Consider the following 18,031-nt stretch of genomic DNA (forward strand, 5'->3'; position numbering starts at 1 on the left):
GGTGGTTTTCAACTTGGAGGAATGACTTGCAGACACATCTAATCTGTCCTAAAAGCTCTGACCAGTTTCTCAGCGTGCTCGAACCACGCCTGCCTTCTGAGCAAAATTCCATCAACTCACTGACCAAAAGATGTTCTTTTAAGAATATTTAAAAGAAAAAGAAAGAAAGAGGGGAAGGAAAAAAAAAAAACAAAACAGAGAGCTTGCAGCAAAAAGGAAGTTTCAATTACTTTGTGAAATCAAGCAGAAAAATTAAGATCCAAGCAAACTTTATTAGCTCTGACAAGCAAATGCTGATGCCTTTGTTTCCGATGTGCACAAAACTTTTACTAAGGAGGGGTGTGTGTGTGTGTGTGTGTTTTGGGGTTTGAGTTTTCTTTTTAAGCCACAGAACTATGTTGGGGTTTTTTTTGTTTGTTTTTTTTTTTACACAACGAGCTTTGCTACAAACGAAAAGAACTGTAAAGATTTGTAAAGATTCAAACGAAAGAACTGGCACAGACCTATCACAAAGCAGCTGATTCTTCTCTAACCATCCACCAATATTTGCATGTGTCAATAGTACTTCACAACCACATTTATCTATGTAAAAACCCACATTAATAAGCCTTTTCCCTGCCTGCAGAGCTTGCCAAGCAGAGTTAACAGTGCAGATAAGAATTCAGAGCAGGTTAAGAGTCTCCAGAAAAAATACAAAAGGCCAGATTTTCAAATACATTTTGCATCCACACATTTTCTTCAAGACAGTTTGGCTCCTATTAAGCATTTCATATTCAGTTTGTGGTCTGCAGTCCAGGGGCGACTGGTGGGGTCTGCAGAAGCACACACACTGGCAGTCTAAAGCTTGCAATATGAGGGCTGTGCCCCCCACCCCCACAAATTAACTTTCAGAGCGCTCACAAACTAAGGCAGTTTGAGAGAGCCACACTAACCAATTGCTCGACGCAGCCCTACACCGCTCCTGCTGAACAAACCATCTCCTCTGCCAGAAACCCCCCTTGGGCTCTCAGCTACCAGCTCTCTGAGGGAGGGTGGGCTGCAAGTTGATGGAGCAGTCATTTGTCCCTCCCAGCTCAAAGACCAAAAATTCTTATTTGCTTGGAAAATAAAACTCAGTCCAAGAGCAGATCCTGGGTAGTCATAAATGAGACTTCAGTTATAAGCAGAAAGTTTTCCACATTTTCATAGCAACACAGAGACTGTTTCAGCGTCAAAGGGAACTTGGGGCCCTTGCCTTGCCCCATGCTTGCAGCTCCCTGGTTGTCCCCTCCTTTATCTCAGTGCAGGATGACTTTCTCAGCCCAGACACAGACAAAGATCTTTCCATAGCAAGGCAGATTTGGGCCTAGTATTTCAGCTGAGAACCTGCAAAGCACTTTTCCAGATTAGGAGTCTGGACGAACCTCTGCCATTGACCCAGGGATGCTTCTCCAGAGCATCACAGCCACAAGTTAAGCTTATCTGCAGGAACTCACATCACATCTCACTATGAAGCTGCACAGGACAGATACCCAGTAAAGCAGCAAGTTTGTGGCACGCTGCGTTTTTCAGCCGCAACCACAAAAGCATGCAAAGGCTTTTCTTGCTTCATGGTTGATCCCAGGAATTCTGCCAACCCCTCACTCCAGTCTGTCTTCCTGGGAAGGAAGGTGATGCTGCTCTGCCCCACATTTTCCCTCTGCTCAAGACTGTAGAAACAATTTCCCAATTTCAGCTGGACCAGAAAGAGGCACCAATTAAAGAGGGTTTCAGAAATAATTAGCTCGTGTCAATCTGATGCAAACCAGGGTTGGGGAAACGAGTCCAGATGAAGGCCTCTGGAAGGGACAGGCAAGATAGTTTGATCTCAGAGCAACTCTTCCACCACAGCTGGAGGACCAAGGCACGCACGTGTGCTTCCCAGCTCACCCCTCCCACGGTCAGAGCGACCAGAGGCTATCAGGGCAGGGAATGGGCTCTCTGTGGATATCAGGTCCCAGCTTGCTGGGCCATCAGATGAAAGGCTGCACAGGAAATAAACGAACAATCTGTGTACGTGATATCGTGTGGTTAAAAAAAAAAAGTCATTTAAAAAAAAGTCATGCACTGTGGTCTGCAGCAGGACACCACAATTTAACATGACTTTCCCCTTTTAAAGGTTCAAAAACTCACACCAAATGTTATTGCAAAAGGCAGGAAAGAATATATTGCTCAAAGGAGACGCCAGCACCAAAAACAAGGAGGTGGGTCAGATTTAAATCTAAACATGTCCACCGCACATCCATCCTAGGGCCACTGTTTATAAGCAGAGAAAGGCAACTTTATACACAAAGATCACACACTAGTGGTTCCTGGCTATTCCCAGGAAGAAAAGCTGCTTTTCAGCTAAACTTCTGAGAACTGTTCATGTAAATAAGACCAACCTCCAAAAACGTACACGGCTGAGCCTGAAACATCACATGGAGGAAGGCAAACACTTCACAACAGGAGACAGGCAAAATCCTGGTGCAACTTTCCCAAGGCATTTGAAACACCCCTGAAATTGGACCACCGTGCACAACTAAGAGCCAGGGAGGGATGAGAGAAACTGATGGTGCAAATGCCCTCTCCAGGAAGCAGCATAGCCCTAGGTTTATCTTCCCTGAAAAAAAGACAAAAAAAATCCCACCAAAAAACAAACAGGGGTGCAGATCTCTTCCAAGCCACAGAGAAGCTGGCGACATCAGCTCCAGTTTGTCTTTATTCCAGGCACAGGAGGCAGGCCATCTGCCAGGAGATGCCACCATGCCATGTGGAGCCCGATGCTGGGGTTGCTGCCTCCTCACCCAGGGACATTTACTGGCAACAGCGGTGCTGGGACCAGAGCGCAGCCCCTCAGCACCAGTCATGGTCTGAACCATCCCCTACACCTCCCACGTCTCAGCTTTATCTCCCCATAGACAAACCACCTAAGAGCTAGGACCGCAGCTGAGTTTGTAAATAAGATTTTTAGCTGAAAAAATGTGCTTTTGAGCCCTTGCCTGCTACTCCCACCAAGCTTTACTTTAACAGCCCGGGCATCTGTTGCAGAAGCCACCCAGCTCACACAAGCAGCGCACTGTGTTTGGCCGGCGAAACGCGACCGATGTCTGAAAACCCATCCCACAGCTGGAACAGACTCCCAATGTATTCCCCGGGCCTGGAACCAGCAGCCTGCCAGTATTTGTGGAAAAGGCGAGTCTGAGTAGTTTAACCCACCCTGGTAGAGTTGAGAAGGAGAGGCGAGAGAGACGGGAGAAAGGATTAAGATACAGATATCACAAAACTAAAAATTCCTCCCTTTCCCCTCCTCCAGGATGCCCCATCTACTCCACTCTCCTCAGCACAGCTGTGAGAACCAGCAGGTTCACAGAGGTACTCCTCCTCCTGTTAGCACAGATAAATCTCAACATCTTTTCAACAATTTGCAAGCCAGCTTCTGTGCTGACAAGTCTGTCTGAACAAACTCGTCCCAGGAGGGACAGACGACAGACATGTCTGCACAGGACAGCTGCCTGCAGGGAGGGCAGGAGGGCACAGTAGGCTACTTCAGCCTTAGAAGATGAGACTACCTTTCTGGTTTCACTATTCCCCTTCCAAACATGTTTCACCATGTGTGCACATGCCTTCTTGGTGCTGCTCTTCACGGGAACATGGCACATCTCTTTCCCCACATCTGAAGTGGCTTTGTCCGTCCCACACATTGGATGGCCCACACTGTAGATGCAAGCTGAGCTACCCAGGCCCTGCTTTCCTTCCGTAGCCTGGAAAGGGATCTGAAGCTTGGACTTGCCCTGCAGCCAGCAACAGACCCTAGATGCACTCAGGAAGGTCTCCTCCATTCTAGCAAACACAGGGTCGCGTTTTCTTCGGTATTGTCGAAAAAAAACCCCAAATTTAGGAGACTTCAGCCATGGGTATCAGAAAGAGTGTCCATCTGCAGACCTGAATCTCAATCCCCTCCTGTGCATAGCAGCTGGGCTTGTACAAACAGCTTCAGGAGGGTGGAAAAACAAGACGCCTGGTTGAAAGCACCTTATCATACCAGGTGACAATTGCATTGAGACTTTTGCTGGCAGGCATCAAATGGCTTTATTTTGTCTTTTTAAGCACAGCCCTGAGCAACCTAGGGGGGGTGAGCAAGTGCAAACAGGACCTTTGCCATCCACCTCCCAGGTGGTACCATCCGAAATCTACTGTCAGGAAAGTAAACAGCCCTCTGCACACTGGGAGCCCCAGGGAGGGGATGAGATTAGAAGGATAGGATGTATTTACCAGCTGATTTGGTCCTTCCCAAGCAGGGAAAGGAGCTGCTGCCCTCCCCACAGCCGCTGCTGTGCTGTCCCAGCACCCTCTGTCAGTAAAAACACTCTATAAAAAGTTTGCAGCTAAAAAAAGCCCCAGAGGAGAGACGGGCAGTCCCTGCAGCAGGGAGGAATTTAGCAACCTGCAGGCGACATCCAGCAATGCTAGAAGGGCCAAGACAAGGCTTTGGGGCAGGGGCTGCTGGCAGTGGCCTTCTCCTGTGGGCTGGGTGTCTCCACTGGACGCACATGGGACATGGGCTGCAAGAACAGAAGCTTCCCACTGGGGGGATGAACCTGTCTCATAGATACATCAGGATAAAACAAGCCAAGAAGCATCTCAAGAACCACCTACAGCAAAGAATTCAGGGACCAAGTTGGTTCAAATCCACGCACACGGGGTACAGTCAAAGGGATAAACACAGGGATAGGGCAAACGCACACAGAGGGGAGGGAACCAGGAGCCACTAACTCTCCCATGAGAGACCAAGTGCTGACCACGACCAGGTTTCAGGTGCTGCCAGTGCAAGGCTTTTTTTTTTTTTTTTAAACTCTACTCCTTAAAAAAAAAATTAAATCCCATCCTTCATCACCAAAGGGAGAGGCAGGGATGGGAGAAGTGTAACTTTCCACTATGGACACCCTGGGACAAAAGTCTGAGCTAATCCTGAAGCCTTGAAGCTTCACCAGAGACCCCAGGTAAGAACATTTTTAAGACTGCCACAGACTTAAGGACAGCCCCTCTCCTGCTCTTGTGCTATTTTCAAACAATGACTTTTTTTTCCAAAACAAAGTGTTTTGCAATCCTTGAGCAACCCTTTCCCTCTTCCAATAAAAGTGAAATTCTCTCCATTCTCCGCCAGTCGAGACACACAACCACAGGCACAACCACCAGCTCCAAACCCACCCACGTCAGAGTCCTCTCCCCAGGCTCCCGCGCTGTGCTGGCACCAGGCAGGTCATGCTGCACCACAAGTGTATTTGGGAAAGGTTAAAATTTAACTTGAAACTCTTTCCCTAAACAGCTTGAGTTGTCTTCTGAACCTAGCTCCTGTAATTGAGGGATTTCACTTAATCTATTTAACTTCCAAGAGTGCTTCTTCTGCCATACCTTGCTTTCCCCCCCCCCAAAGAAACTGCTTAATGTCTCAGAATATTAATATTATATATTACCGAAAAGCCATAGAGCCAAAGATGACCTATTTCTCCTAGAAATATAAATATTTCCAGCTCCTAACAAAGGCACAGGAAAAGCAGCTTTACATCAAAATGTAACTGAAGCCAATAAAGAGATTTGGTCTGAAAGAACTGGATATGAATCAAATCCCATGGAAGCGGATTTCATGGCACAATCCTCCTATGTTAACTGCCCAGTAGCCTCCCAAACTGCCAGTCCAAAGGCAACACACAGTAACATTTACATTCTGCGGTCACTCAGACACACATCTGGTGCAAAGGCCCCCACTTTAAAATAAGAACCCATTGAAAACATTTCTGGAAGAGCTTTGCAGTTTAAAAACAGCACCTAGGAGCTAAGTGGGGCTGAGCAATTTAATCCCAGAAGAGACACATCCCCCAGATCCAGCTGGGAGAACACAAGGGGTTAAAACTCAAGGTGGGCTCATGCAGCAGGAGCATGAAGGGCCTATTTAAAAAGAAGAATCAGAAATAAGGAATTCTGCCAGTTTTTACCCCTGATAAATCCGCATTCCAGTCTGTCAGCTATCTTGTTATCCCCAGAGCTGCTGAAGTGTCTTTGGCTGTAACCATGCATGACTCCAGCTTTAAGTAATGGAAATAAAGTATGTGCGTTGCGACTGCTGCATTCCTTTCCTAACCCCAGAAAAAGAAAGGCAGAGCAAGAGGAGATCCTAAAGCAGCTCAGGGATTTTGTAGGGAATAGTGGGAAAGCTGCGTGCACCCTACACTGTCTGCCCAGCCCACTAAACCTGCCTGGGGAAGGACACCTAGAAGTTGTAAAGGAGATGTCAACTTTTAGCCTAATACAGCAGCTGTTATTGCCTGCAATAACAAACAAATAAATACTCTTCCAGATTCACAGGTCCAGTTTAGCTGGCAATTCATACCCAGCAAACATTTGGAAGCAGTATTGTAAAATTAAACAAAGCTATCATTTACAGGAAACCCTGCCTGAAGTACAAATTACAGAGTTGTTAAGTTTATCTGGCAATGCCTTGCCCCTGAGTGCTATATAATTATTCCTAAATCTTTCAGGAAAGAATGCAAATATTTTAAAGCCGTAATTCATTGACAAGGAGGAAGTCTCCTTTACCCTTTTGTGCATATTTTGATACCTAGAAATTAACCCCTACTCGCCACAACTCCCTTTCAGTATCCAGCTGAGCTGGCTGGCTGGTGAGGGAACCCTCCCCTGGTTTCAGCAAGGCTGGCAGAAGCTGGCCAGGCTGGGTTTGTGAAGCAGCTTTGCGACTGGTGTAGAGCAGCCTCTGCCAGCCAGGCTGCTCCCTGGGAAGGGAAGTTTCAGGCTGCTGAAAAGGCTGGCTGTTCCCATGAAGAGTACGGCAAAAAGCGGTATAAAGAAGCCTTTAATAAAGTGGAGAGCCGAGTTGTGTGGGGTTTTTGCCACCGGGACCTCCATGTCCCTTTGTTGGGCTGGATTGAACCAGGTAGAAACAGTCCTAAACCTCAGCCTTTTGAGCCTCCTCTACCCACCAAGTCACAGCTTTCCAGCCAGCTCCAATTAACTTGTGTTCATCAGTGGAAGACACATGGCTGTCACCTTCCCTGTCCCCCCCCCCCCGCAAAAATGCATTTTGTTTTACAGAGAAGAAAATCAACTCATCCTCTGCTTGAGTCCTCCCTCCAGCAGCCAAACCTTTAATCTATGACTCTTCTTTCTAAAGAAGTAGTCACTTGCAGCTAAAGGGAAGAGGGCAATGCACTCCCCGAGATGGGCAAGTGGCATCTGCAAAGCCACATCAGCAGCCTCAAACAGCACCCACCATGCATGCACTCACTGCCCTACGGGGACTCATCCTGCTCCAGAGCAGTGCCATGTCTGCAGGGTCAGCTCTGCCAGCCACATGCTGCCTGTCAGCACAGCTCTGCCATCAGGGCTGCTCTGAAACTGTAACGCACCCACTGCAAAGCTAAAAAGAATGGAAAAAAACCCCACCCTCAAACAAGAGAGCAGCACCCAACCTTACCTTTTCAAAAGGTAGCACTGGCACTATTGTATTCTTCTCCCAGGGACATGATTTATTCACTAAGCTCATCGGTGGCTATTATCCCCCTGCCCTAGCCGGCAGTTTCTTGGATCTGCTGCTCAGACAGTGGGATGCTGTACAGCAATGCCACTGCTCACGCAGGGGAAGCAAACAAGTGCCGTACCAAGGTTAGGCTGCAGCAGTTAATCCAGTAGCTTTGTATAGACAAACAACATCCATGATGCACATCAACAGATCAGTGCTTCGGATATGGTGACCTCAGAGGTAAAAGGATCTGGCTTCTTCCTTCCACTGGAAGAAGGTCAGTGGATTCCCTTCCTTGCCAAGAGCTAAATCCAAGAGTTTTTAGTACAAAGACGAGCACTGTACTGGGAAATCACTCAAAATGAATCTAAATCCAACTTCACTAAGATGCCAGGACACTCCAAACCACTACAATGCTCCAAACAGCTGCCCGGGTCTTTCAGAAGCTGTCCCAGTCGTGTAAGTTCCCTTTGCCTCCTCTCCTTCGCAACGACAAGTTGTGAGCTTCCTTCCATGCCTGGAGCTGGGGAAGGGAGGCCAGGCCAGGCTTGAAGTTCTCATCCCAACACAAGCCTGCTGCCGTGTCTGAGAGCGGAGAGGTAGAAGTGCATAAACCCAAGCAAGTGATTGCACTAGAGCAAGCAATCTCATTATGAGAGCTAATGAAAGCAAACCACAATTATTATGTAAACAGGGCTGAATCATTAGCAGACGCTATCAAAGCCATTTTTCCCCCCACTGAGAAGAAAAGCATCCGGTCCCATGGCACCCTCATCTCAGTCTCCAAACCAAGCCAAAACTCAGGAGGAAGCCTGTTTGTTTTCCTCCAGTCCAAACCAAATGAGTAGCAGTGCTCTGACCTCTCATCTGCATGCCCAGTTTCTGCCAGTTGCCTGCTCCCAGTGACTCTGCCCTGGCAGAGAGGCATTGCCTCTGCTGCCTCACCACTTCATCTTGCCAGGCATTCTGTACTCCCCAAAATCTGCCAGCCACACCTTAGAAACCCAAAGGCTGGCAGATGAGCAAAAACATCCACTCTGCTCTACTCATAGCAAAGGTAACGCCTGCCTGGGTGCCCAAGCACATCTGGCAAAGGAATTATTTTCTATCACATTTCTAATTGTGCTGGTTTCTTTAATCACATAAATGCCCTGTCCTCCCATGGGAACAGGCCAAGGAAAGTCAGGGAGGGTGAAGGAGGTTATTTTTTCCCCTTTATTGCTGTCATACAAAGTCTTCCCCTGTCACAGATCTATTTCTAACAGCCAGTAGAGCTGAGTGAAGCTGCTCGCTCTTTAATCTTCCAAGGGGCAAAGTTACCTTTAAAACAAACAAAAAAGTAAGCTCTCTTGTAAAGAGGACACTGCCAGTCAGTTGGCTACAAAGACACTCAAACTAGATCCTCATGTTTGCAGGAGAAGCAAAAACCTGCATGTTAGCCTAGTAAAAATCTTGGCTCCATCTTTATGTTCCAAGAATGCTGAATCAAAACAGGCTCCACTCTTTAAAAAGAGGAAAGTACAAAGAAGCAAAAAGTTTGTATTAAAACCCATGTAATCTTTTTAAAAAACCATTATTAGAACCTGTAGCACGAGCCAAGGGTGATTTATCACCCCCTGTCATCACAGCCTGCAATACGGAGCTTTTTATACCAAACTGTCAGTGGTACCAAACTAAAGCCCCAGCTCATAATTTCTTAAAGCTGGTCCTCCACTGCCAGCAAATCCCCTAAAGCCCGTGGATTTAGGGGTCTGGGGCACTGCTGCTGCTCCATCAGAGCCACTGCCAGGGGACCAGTCCCACAGGGCAATGAGACCCAGTATCCAGCACAGGCTCTGCATGGTGTTTCAAAACAGGAGGATGTTATAAGTCAACACAAGTAAACAATTCGCCAAGGGTTATTTATTTCGGCATCCTTCAAAAGGAAAGTCAACGGGCCATAAAGGCTTCAACTACACTTTCAAGGACGTCGTACCATGAGGTTCCTGGTTTTCACAGGGCAAGTGGTCAGAGCTCTCTAAAAACCAGACACCCTGACATTTCAGGTTTTCCTGTGAAGTTGTTACTCTAACACATCCCAAATCACCAGTAATTTCTAGAATAGCACTACAAACCACAAGAGGTTAAACCGACTGCACATTACTTAAACTAACCTAAGTGTGACCCCTGGAAAGGAACAGCTATTGGATGTTGTGGTTCTGTAGAAACTCAATTACCAAAGCCAATTTCCTATGAGTATTTAAAAAAAAAAAAGAAGAGGGAAAAAAAAAGCAGCAACAATGCTGACAATGTGTAAGGGCCACATATTTTCACCTCCTGAAAGCTGCAGCCTCGCCTGGGTAAGAACAGTTCCTGTTCCCACAAAAATGTTGAAACATATTTTAAACATTTCATCATTGTTTGCTCCCATCTGAATTTGCTTAAAATCCAGACAATTCTCAACTTCTAAATTGGAAACATTAAGAGAAACACTCCTTCAAAAATCCTTCACTCAGGGCAGCTCCTCTCTGCTGACCACGTACCTTCACCAAAATGAGCCCAGTGAGGAGTCCCTCACTGAGAACTCACCCACGTCTGAGTCCATCAGTCACGAAACGCATAAATCACTGAAAAGCTGAGTAGAAAAACTGGGAAAGGACAGATGTTATTTTTGCTTAAAAAGACAGACAAAAAAAAGAAGTATTTCTAAGTGGTTTTCTGGGAGGAAAGAGGCACTGCAATCCCAATTTGATGCTAACATCAACATTGTGCAGCTCTTAATGAATGCTGGTCCCATTGATAGGTACCCACACACATACACTTCTTAAGCACCATCCCCATCCTTTCAAGCACCACAAAGTGGTGAACCACTACCCTTGGGGACCACCACCTTGTCCTCATCCCACGTTCCCCCTCTCCCAGGCCCCCTAGGGACACATGAAGTGCTGGACCACAAGGCACAAACTGGTGAAGAAGAGGCCTGTGCTGGCCATGGCTGTTTGCAAACGGAAAACACTGTCCTAAGAAAGTCATTGCAGCCACATGTTCTTGTGTGGGCAAAGCCTACTGACAGCCCACATGGCTGCCACTAGCCTCATGCATGTAAAACCTCCAATACCTCCTCACCAGCTCGCCTCTTCCTGACACACTGCTTCTATCTGAGCACAGAAAGATATAAACAAGAAGAAAATACCCCACAACAAACATGGCACTTGAGCCGCAGACTCTATGGGGCTGCACAGGCAAAGAAAAACATAGACAGCCTGAAATCTCTACTGGAAAGGCAGAATAGTTTCATGAAACATCAAGGAAAGTCTTTAACAAACCAGGAAGCAGGTAAGATGGGCTACAACACAGCCATTCTCTTTTAATTAAAATACTTGGCAATTAAAAAAAATATATAATACAAGCAACAGTTTTCTTCCTGAGATGCACAAAACCCAGTGAAGAGCACAATCTGCCCCTTCCAGGGCACCGGATGGTTTTGCTACTGGGCATCTCAAGAGTACACAGGGCAATTTAGGGAGCAAGAGGGAAATATGAGAGTTTTGCCAGGCCCTGCACTGCTTAGCAATGGGAGAAGGAAGTTATCTTCATAATCTCAAAAGAAAGAGAAAGCAGGAGGAATGTCAGGAATGCGAGGAGGTTATTGCCCCGGAGACCAGGGTTGGCAGCCTGCTTTCAGCCCTGGACAAGGAGACACACACTCTGACCTCTTTGGCTAACAAGAATTTCCTTGCCCCCACCCCTGCCACCCCCCTCCCACCCAAAAAAAAAAGAAAAAAGAACAAAAGAAAGGCATAGGTTCTGGAGGGAGGGAAGGATTTTTCAGCAGACAGGATAATCCTGATGCTTCATCCTAGACAGCAACTCATCCCAGATGCACATCCAGCAGTCCTGTGGTGAGCACCCCTCTACTACGCAGGGGAATGGCAATGGGTGTAGAGGACAGGAGATGAGAACCAAGGGTCAAACACCTCTTAAGAAGCACTGATGTACACAGTGTCCAGGATGCTCCCAGCATTGGCAGCCCATTGCATGTAACCAGGACAGTGGGGTCTGCATGAGCCACCAGCCAACATCATTGAGCAGTCCAAAACGTCAGACATCACAACCCCGAATAACTTGAGAGCGTTCCAGCCTCCTGACAGAGGTCCCAATGCTGCTTGACAGATTCTATTTGTGCTTCCAAGACAGAAGATGCACATCTGGGACCCTCTCCCTTCAGAGTCATTTCACACCTATTGCTTCCACACAGCAGCCTGAACTTGCTTGGCTCCACAGGTATCAAGGATCAACACTGTGGCAGAGGGGAGATGATGTAGAGACGTGAGGCAAATCCAGCACCACACTGCCGGGTCAGCCTTGCTCTGCTGCTGTTTCAGCAAGAATAAAGTCTGTTGACATACGAAAGCCACAGAAAATCTCCCTGAAACTACAAAACAGTACTGAAAACATTGCACAGCTCAGGCCTCCTGCACAATGTACACACATCTATTCAGCCTCTTAAAAAACAGCTACATGTCTAAGGAAACATCTGATAATTAAGGCAATTTTAACAATAGATAATAATTTGACTATGAATTGTATGGAATGTAATGACTGCTTATTCTGGCAGAAAAAACAGAACTTTCTATGAAGTGTCTGCCAAGGAAAACGATACTCCCACTCAGCCCGGACCACGGCAAGCAGTTGCTGCTAACCACATGCTTCACGCTGCCGGCTGCTAGGACACGGCGCGCTGCTGCAGCCGAACAAAACCCCTCGCTGCACATTTACAGAGAGAAAGCAGAGTCCCGGGCGAGCAGCGGCCGGAGCCGTGACGCAGCTGGGGGCCGCCGCCGGCTCATGCCAATGCCGGCTGAGCCGCGCAGCCACCAGCGCCGGACACTGGGGCGCTTGCCGCTGGCCTCCGGGCCGCTCGCACGCTGCCAGCTCCCCTCCTCGTGCTGTTTCCAGTTGCTAAATGACATTAGAACCAGCTAAAAATACTTCAAGCAATTCTCTCGTTTACTTTTCCATGCCAGCACTTGCTTTTGCCGCAAGGACGTTCTCCCAATGGGTGGACGGGCAATTCACACCGGGCAGGAGAAACCACCCTGCCCACCAAGGGCCACTGATTCCACTGGACAAGAGTCACTTGAAACAGCTACAGCTGGTGGCTCCACAGCTTCAAAGGGATGGTGAAGAAGACCAGGTATTATGTGGTACCTCCCATACCCCAATGAGCCCTGGAGCTATCTTGTGCAAACCGCCTGCAACAGGTTCAGCAGTGCCAGACAGGAGGAGTAACACGGTCCTGGACAGGATCCAGAAACCGTTTCTCAGTTGGAAAGGGCCACATGGAAGGGAAGCACGTGAAAAAAACAAAAAAGTGTTTGCTGAACTTTATACATAGAACAGTAATGGCAACAAGTAGCCTTCCTGATAAATCAAGGCAGTACACATGGGTGATGGCACTCAGCTGACAGCCATAAACACACTGGGGACATCAGGTCCCCCTGTCAAAGTGACCGAGCAAAATCCCGTGAGTCCAGAAACCAAGGGCTAAGTGATTTCCTCTGTGACAGTGGAAGAACTGCTCTCCATCACCCCTGACAAATAAAGCTTTGGTTTAGAGACAAAGATTACATTCAAGCATCTTCACCAAGACTGAAGGCAGAGCACTGCTTGTGCCCAGCTCCCTGCAAAGGCAAGCTCCAGCCTCATGCTGTGCTCCCCAGCAGGACATTCCACTCCAGTCTGTCTCCACAATATCAGGACAGCAGTGCCCCAAAGAAAGCATCGCACTTCTGCAGGAAATTCACAGGTTAACCGATAAGGCTTTCCACCAACTGACAAGATTTTTTTTCCTCCCCCTTTTCAAACCAGGAAAAGAAACATCTATTTCTTCCACTTAGCAGGAAAAGGGAAGGAATTTCCATCCGTTTAACACCTGAGGGCAAGAAGGAGCCTCTTGAAAAAAACATTAGGGTTTTTTGTTTTTAAATCACAGCCACCTACTGTGGATCTCCAGATGCCCGGATGCCACCAGCTCACTTTGCCTTTTGTCCTGCAGCCAAACCTGACCAACCAGGGTAAGCAGCCCCTGACATTTTCACTCCCAGGGAGTTTTGCTCCATCACTCAGAGACACGTGGGTTGGATACAGAATGATACTTTCCAGGTAGCCTTTGAACAAAGTCAGCGGCTACAGGCTGTAGGACTGAGACCTTCCTGAGATGTGCCCTTTCCTAGGGAAACTTCTGAAGTCATCTCAAAACCAGTTACAGGCTCGCACTCTCTCCACATCACTTACTATCTATAAGTTATCAAGAGTCACCGACAACAGCTCTACACAAGCGTGGATCCATCCAGCAGCAGCAAGGCTGCATCTCACCACTGCCATGAGCTTTGCAACATACACCCCACAGAGCTATAGGTGCAGAAGCTACTGCAGATCACTCACACACACAGGAGTACCAAAGGGCCACACAAAATGCTTCCATCCAGCAGCCTGTCTCTAAACCTCTAACACCAAGTTAATATAAAACAGAGTCACTTCAGTATATTCCATGCTACAAATAACACATTACACATCTCTTATGACACCAGCAAAGAGTTGACCAGCTGCACACTTCTTTCAGAAATGTCTGTGTACAGTAAGAGATAACCTGCCACTTAATATATATTTTAATTCTGTTCTAAACTTGGTCTAAACAGGTATTAAATTGAATGCCTAGGTAATTAAGGATAGCAAAGAACCTTTTAATGGGACTGAAATAGCAACGATATAGACAAAAACAATGCTGGAATTGGTCCTATCTTAAAAGGATTTAAAAAGTTGCACACTCACTCCTACTGCTCCAGGAGAAGACAAAACACGGCAAAAAAAATGAAATGAGATGCTGCTAAACTCCAAATGAGTCCTGTGCCCATCCGGTGAGGATGAGTTTCACTTACTGCCACACAGTCCAGTGCTGGAGCAAATCTGCCCACACTGCCCAGCTGCTTCACTTTGACAACTCAAGGGCAAGGTTTTGTAGGATCAAAAATCCCAGCTTTGACAGGAAAGAAGTCGCTGCACTTACAGAAACTGGTTTACCACAGCCTTTAGGACACCCTTTTGGAAAGGGGCTAGGAATCTTCTGTGCACTGTGATCTAAAGCAATTCTGTAAAAGAACGAGAGAATAAAGCACTATCCAACCAAAAGGTATAAAAATCTAAAGAACCTGATGCACTTCTAAGTTCACACCAGTAACAAACACGTTTATGTTATCCCATCATCTCCAATCCTCTCATCACCAACTCAAATCCTGCTGAACCCTCTCCAACCAGTTCTCCACCACAGTTTAGTGAGTGGAGAGGTGAACCAAGCAGAATCACCCATTTCCACCATCACCTCAACAGGATGCTCATTCAAACACACAGCTCCTTCCCATACGCATTTATCTCATTTTCACTGATTAGCCAGGCTCCCAGGCAACTGCCTTTCCAATTCACTTACCCACCTGAGGGAAAACACACAGTTATCACCTGAAACACCAACTGAAATCAAAGGTCTGGCAAGTGACTCATTTTTCATGTCACAATACACATCACAGACCTTTCACCCCAGTGTCAAACCTCAGCTTACTATAGGCTGCATTTCTCAGCCAGCCAACAGGAACACCAGTTCCCTGTGCTGACCCCACAAAAGCAATGGCAGGTGAAGCCCCATCACAGTTCAGAAAGTTAAAAACCCAGCAGTGGGATGAGTGGTTACCATCTGCATGCAACAGCTGAGCAGCAAGAGGGGAGATTCGGAGTCTCTGAACATGGCACATACCAAAACCACATGAATTCACCGAGAGAGCATGAAACTGCAGCAGGTGGAGCGCCCTACTCGAGGTTTAATTTTAAGTGTAGTCACACTTGAGGTACACCACACTTTAAAGCTTTACACAGCACATCTCCTCTCTGAAACACCCTGCAGAGCAGCATGACATTTAAAACATAACTCTGCCAAGACCTGTTGCTTTCCAAGCAGGGGCAAACCTGAACTTCTCACATCCCCGGAACTGCAACATAACCCAGCAGATATTTTCAGCGTGTCATTGTAGAAAGCCTTTCTTTTGTCAAATTATCTTACCTTGCTCATCACGTTTCTCCAACCTCTTATTTCAAAAGCACACTGTCAAACCAGCAACAGCTTTAAAGCCTCAAATGGAAGCCCTGCCAGAGTGATCTACTCCTGACATCCTCCAAAGCTCACCAAGTCAACTTGAACAACAATGTGAAAAATAAAGACTAGGTCAAGCCTTCCCAACACCAGACTTATGAGGAAGCCTGCTCATATCCTATACTGATGAGGGCTGGACTCAAATCAAACCAAATCCAAGCCTATTTATTAGAGACCATTTTACAAAGCAGGGAGGGTGAAGGGGAGAGAGTATTTTAACTGCAAGCAGTCAGACGTTTCTCATTAAAATATTTCTTGGAGAAGTAAACGGGCCTGCAATTTTATTCAAACAGATGTAGGCTGAATGCATATCATTAGTCTGACAATATAAAAGCGCAACTGTGACTGAAATCATTTCAGTTTTGTCACTGAAAAGGATAATATATGCATATCTGGAGGGCACACCAATGGTAAAGATTACCCCCAGCTTCTATCTCAGCCGTCTAAAGGTATTTACTTGGGGTCTGTCTGTGTTGTGACAGTGTCCTAGACCGAAATGAATGCCTCTAACACTCCACATTTTTGAGCCATTCAGTCATGCATTTTTGTTATTGTTGAAAGTAGTGCGAAATTGCAGTGCATGAGCTGGAGTCCTTGGTGGTCTCCGAGGATTCCAGCTAAAAAGGCACTTCCTTTGTTCCGCGGAGAATGCGGTCCAGTAGGTCATTCAGAAGGGGAAATAAAAGCAGCAGCCCTGGGAGGGAGATGAAGGATGAAACAAAAAGAATAAAATGTTTTGGGTGTGAGCATATTAGCTACCATTTCCTACCGCTGCCGGCTGCGAGCACTCTCGTCCCCTGGACGCACAAGTACCTCGGGACGAAGGTGGAGGGAAGAAAGGTAAAGAGAAAAAAAAGAGAGGAATAAAAACAAAAAGAGGAAAAAAAAAAACCCCTCAAACCAGCCATTTGTCGGTGCCCTCGGCAGGAAGCCGCCGGGCGAGCGGCACCTGGGCGGGACGGGCCGCCCGCCGCTGAGGAAAGCAGCCCAAGGGCAGGCAGCGCTCGCTCCGGCGCCGCGCAGAGCGGCCGAACGGCGAGGAGCGGCGCTGGACACGGCAGCGGGGCCGGCAACAGGCGCGCTCCCGCCGCCACGGCACCGGCACCGGCCTCGACGGGGAAAGGGGGGGGGCCAGGGGCGCCGGGCTGCGGCCAGCCGCGCCGGGTCCGACCGCGCTCCCCGGCACGGTCAGCGCCGAGTCCCGAGGAGACGAACCGAGCCGGGCCGGGGTGAGGTGGGCAGCGCTCCCCGTTCCGGGCCGGGCCGGGGGGGAGCCGGCGCCGCGCCGAAGCGCGCACAAAGGCGGCGGCGCGGACCGCGACTCACCGCTGATCTCGTGGCTCGGCGCTTCGCTCTGGCTGAAGCCCTTGGCGGCGTAGAGCCTCCGCACTTCGGAGCAACTTTTGGCGCGGGGCTCGGCGGCCAGGAGCAGCGGCAGGCTGAGGGCGGCTAAAGTGCAGAGGAGGGGCGGCAGGCAGCCGCGCCGCCGCGGCATGGTGCGGGACGGCAGGGGCCGCCGGGGCCGGGCGAGAGCGGCCCGAGGCCGGAGCCGGCCCTCCGCCGAGCCTGCCCCGCCGCGCCGCGCAGCAGCCGCGCCCGCTGCCGCGCTCCTCGCTCGGCTGCCGCTGCGCTCCCCTGGCCCGGCGTGCGGCCGCGCTCCGCAAACTTGGCCAGGCAGGAAGCACATGGGGCGGTAGAGGTGGTGGTGGAGGAGGAGGAGAGAGGCGGGGAGGGCGGCAGCCAAGCAGGATCGCGCAGGGCCGGGACAAGCCTCTGCAGCCCCCGGGAAAATCAGGAGCTGGGATCCGCCCGCCCAGCGAGGCGGAGCGGAGCCCGGGGCCGCCCGCTCGCCCTCCCCGCCGCCGGCCTGGCCCGGCCCCAAGCGGGTCTCCCCTCCCCAACCGGAGCCCAGCCCAGGCTCGCCGCCCCCGGCCCCGCCCGCCGACGGGTCTCCGCCGAACACGCACTCCGGGCTCCTCGCCCCCCTGAATGGCTGGACTGCTCTGGAGCTGGCTCTGAGCATCGCCCAGCCGCCGGGAGTTCTCACCTGGCATCCCCGCTGCCATCCAGCCCGGGCCCCGAGTTGAGCCGCGAGGGAAAGAGAAATCCCTGGGAGGGGTTGGAGAGGTCTGGGACGGCTGTTCTGCCTTAACTGGCGCTGTAGATGGATCGGCTGTGCTCCAGGTGCAATAAACTGATGAGTTTTGACATCGCTGTGACAAGTTTGAACTCTGTGCATGAAAGACTCGTCAAAACCGACTGTTATTTTTCACTGATATTTCATTTCCAAGACTTTAGTAGGACAGAGGCATCAGGAG

General features: G+C 48.9%; 1 protein-coding gene across 1 annotated transcript in view; it reads right to left on the reverse strand.

The window, feature by feature from the left end:
* GPC4 (glypican 4) overlaps positions 1-17,453 on the reverse strand; it is a 67,260-nt gene extending 49,807 nt beyond the window's left edge. Inside the window, exon 1 of the mRNA XM_062006759.1 lies at positions 17,040-17,453. Coding sequence (XP_061862743.1) covers positions 17,040-17,400 — 361 coding nt within the window. The 5' untranslated portion in view covers positions 17,401-17,453. The remainder of the gene's footprint in view (positions 1-17,039) is intronic.
* Positions 17,454-18,031: the final 578 nt, after the last annotated feature.

The sequence above is a fragment of the Colius striatus genome, chromosome 13 (assembly GCF_028858725.1).
Source record: "Colius striatus isolate bColStr4 chromosome 13, bColStr4.1.hap1, whole genome shotgun sequence".
Lineage (NCBI taxonomy): Eukaryota > Metazoa > Chordata > Aves > Coliiformes > Coliidae > Colius > Colius striatus.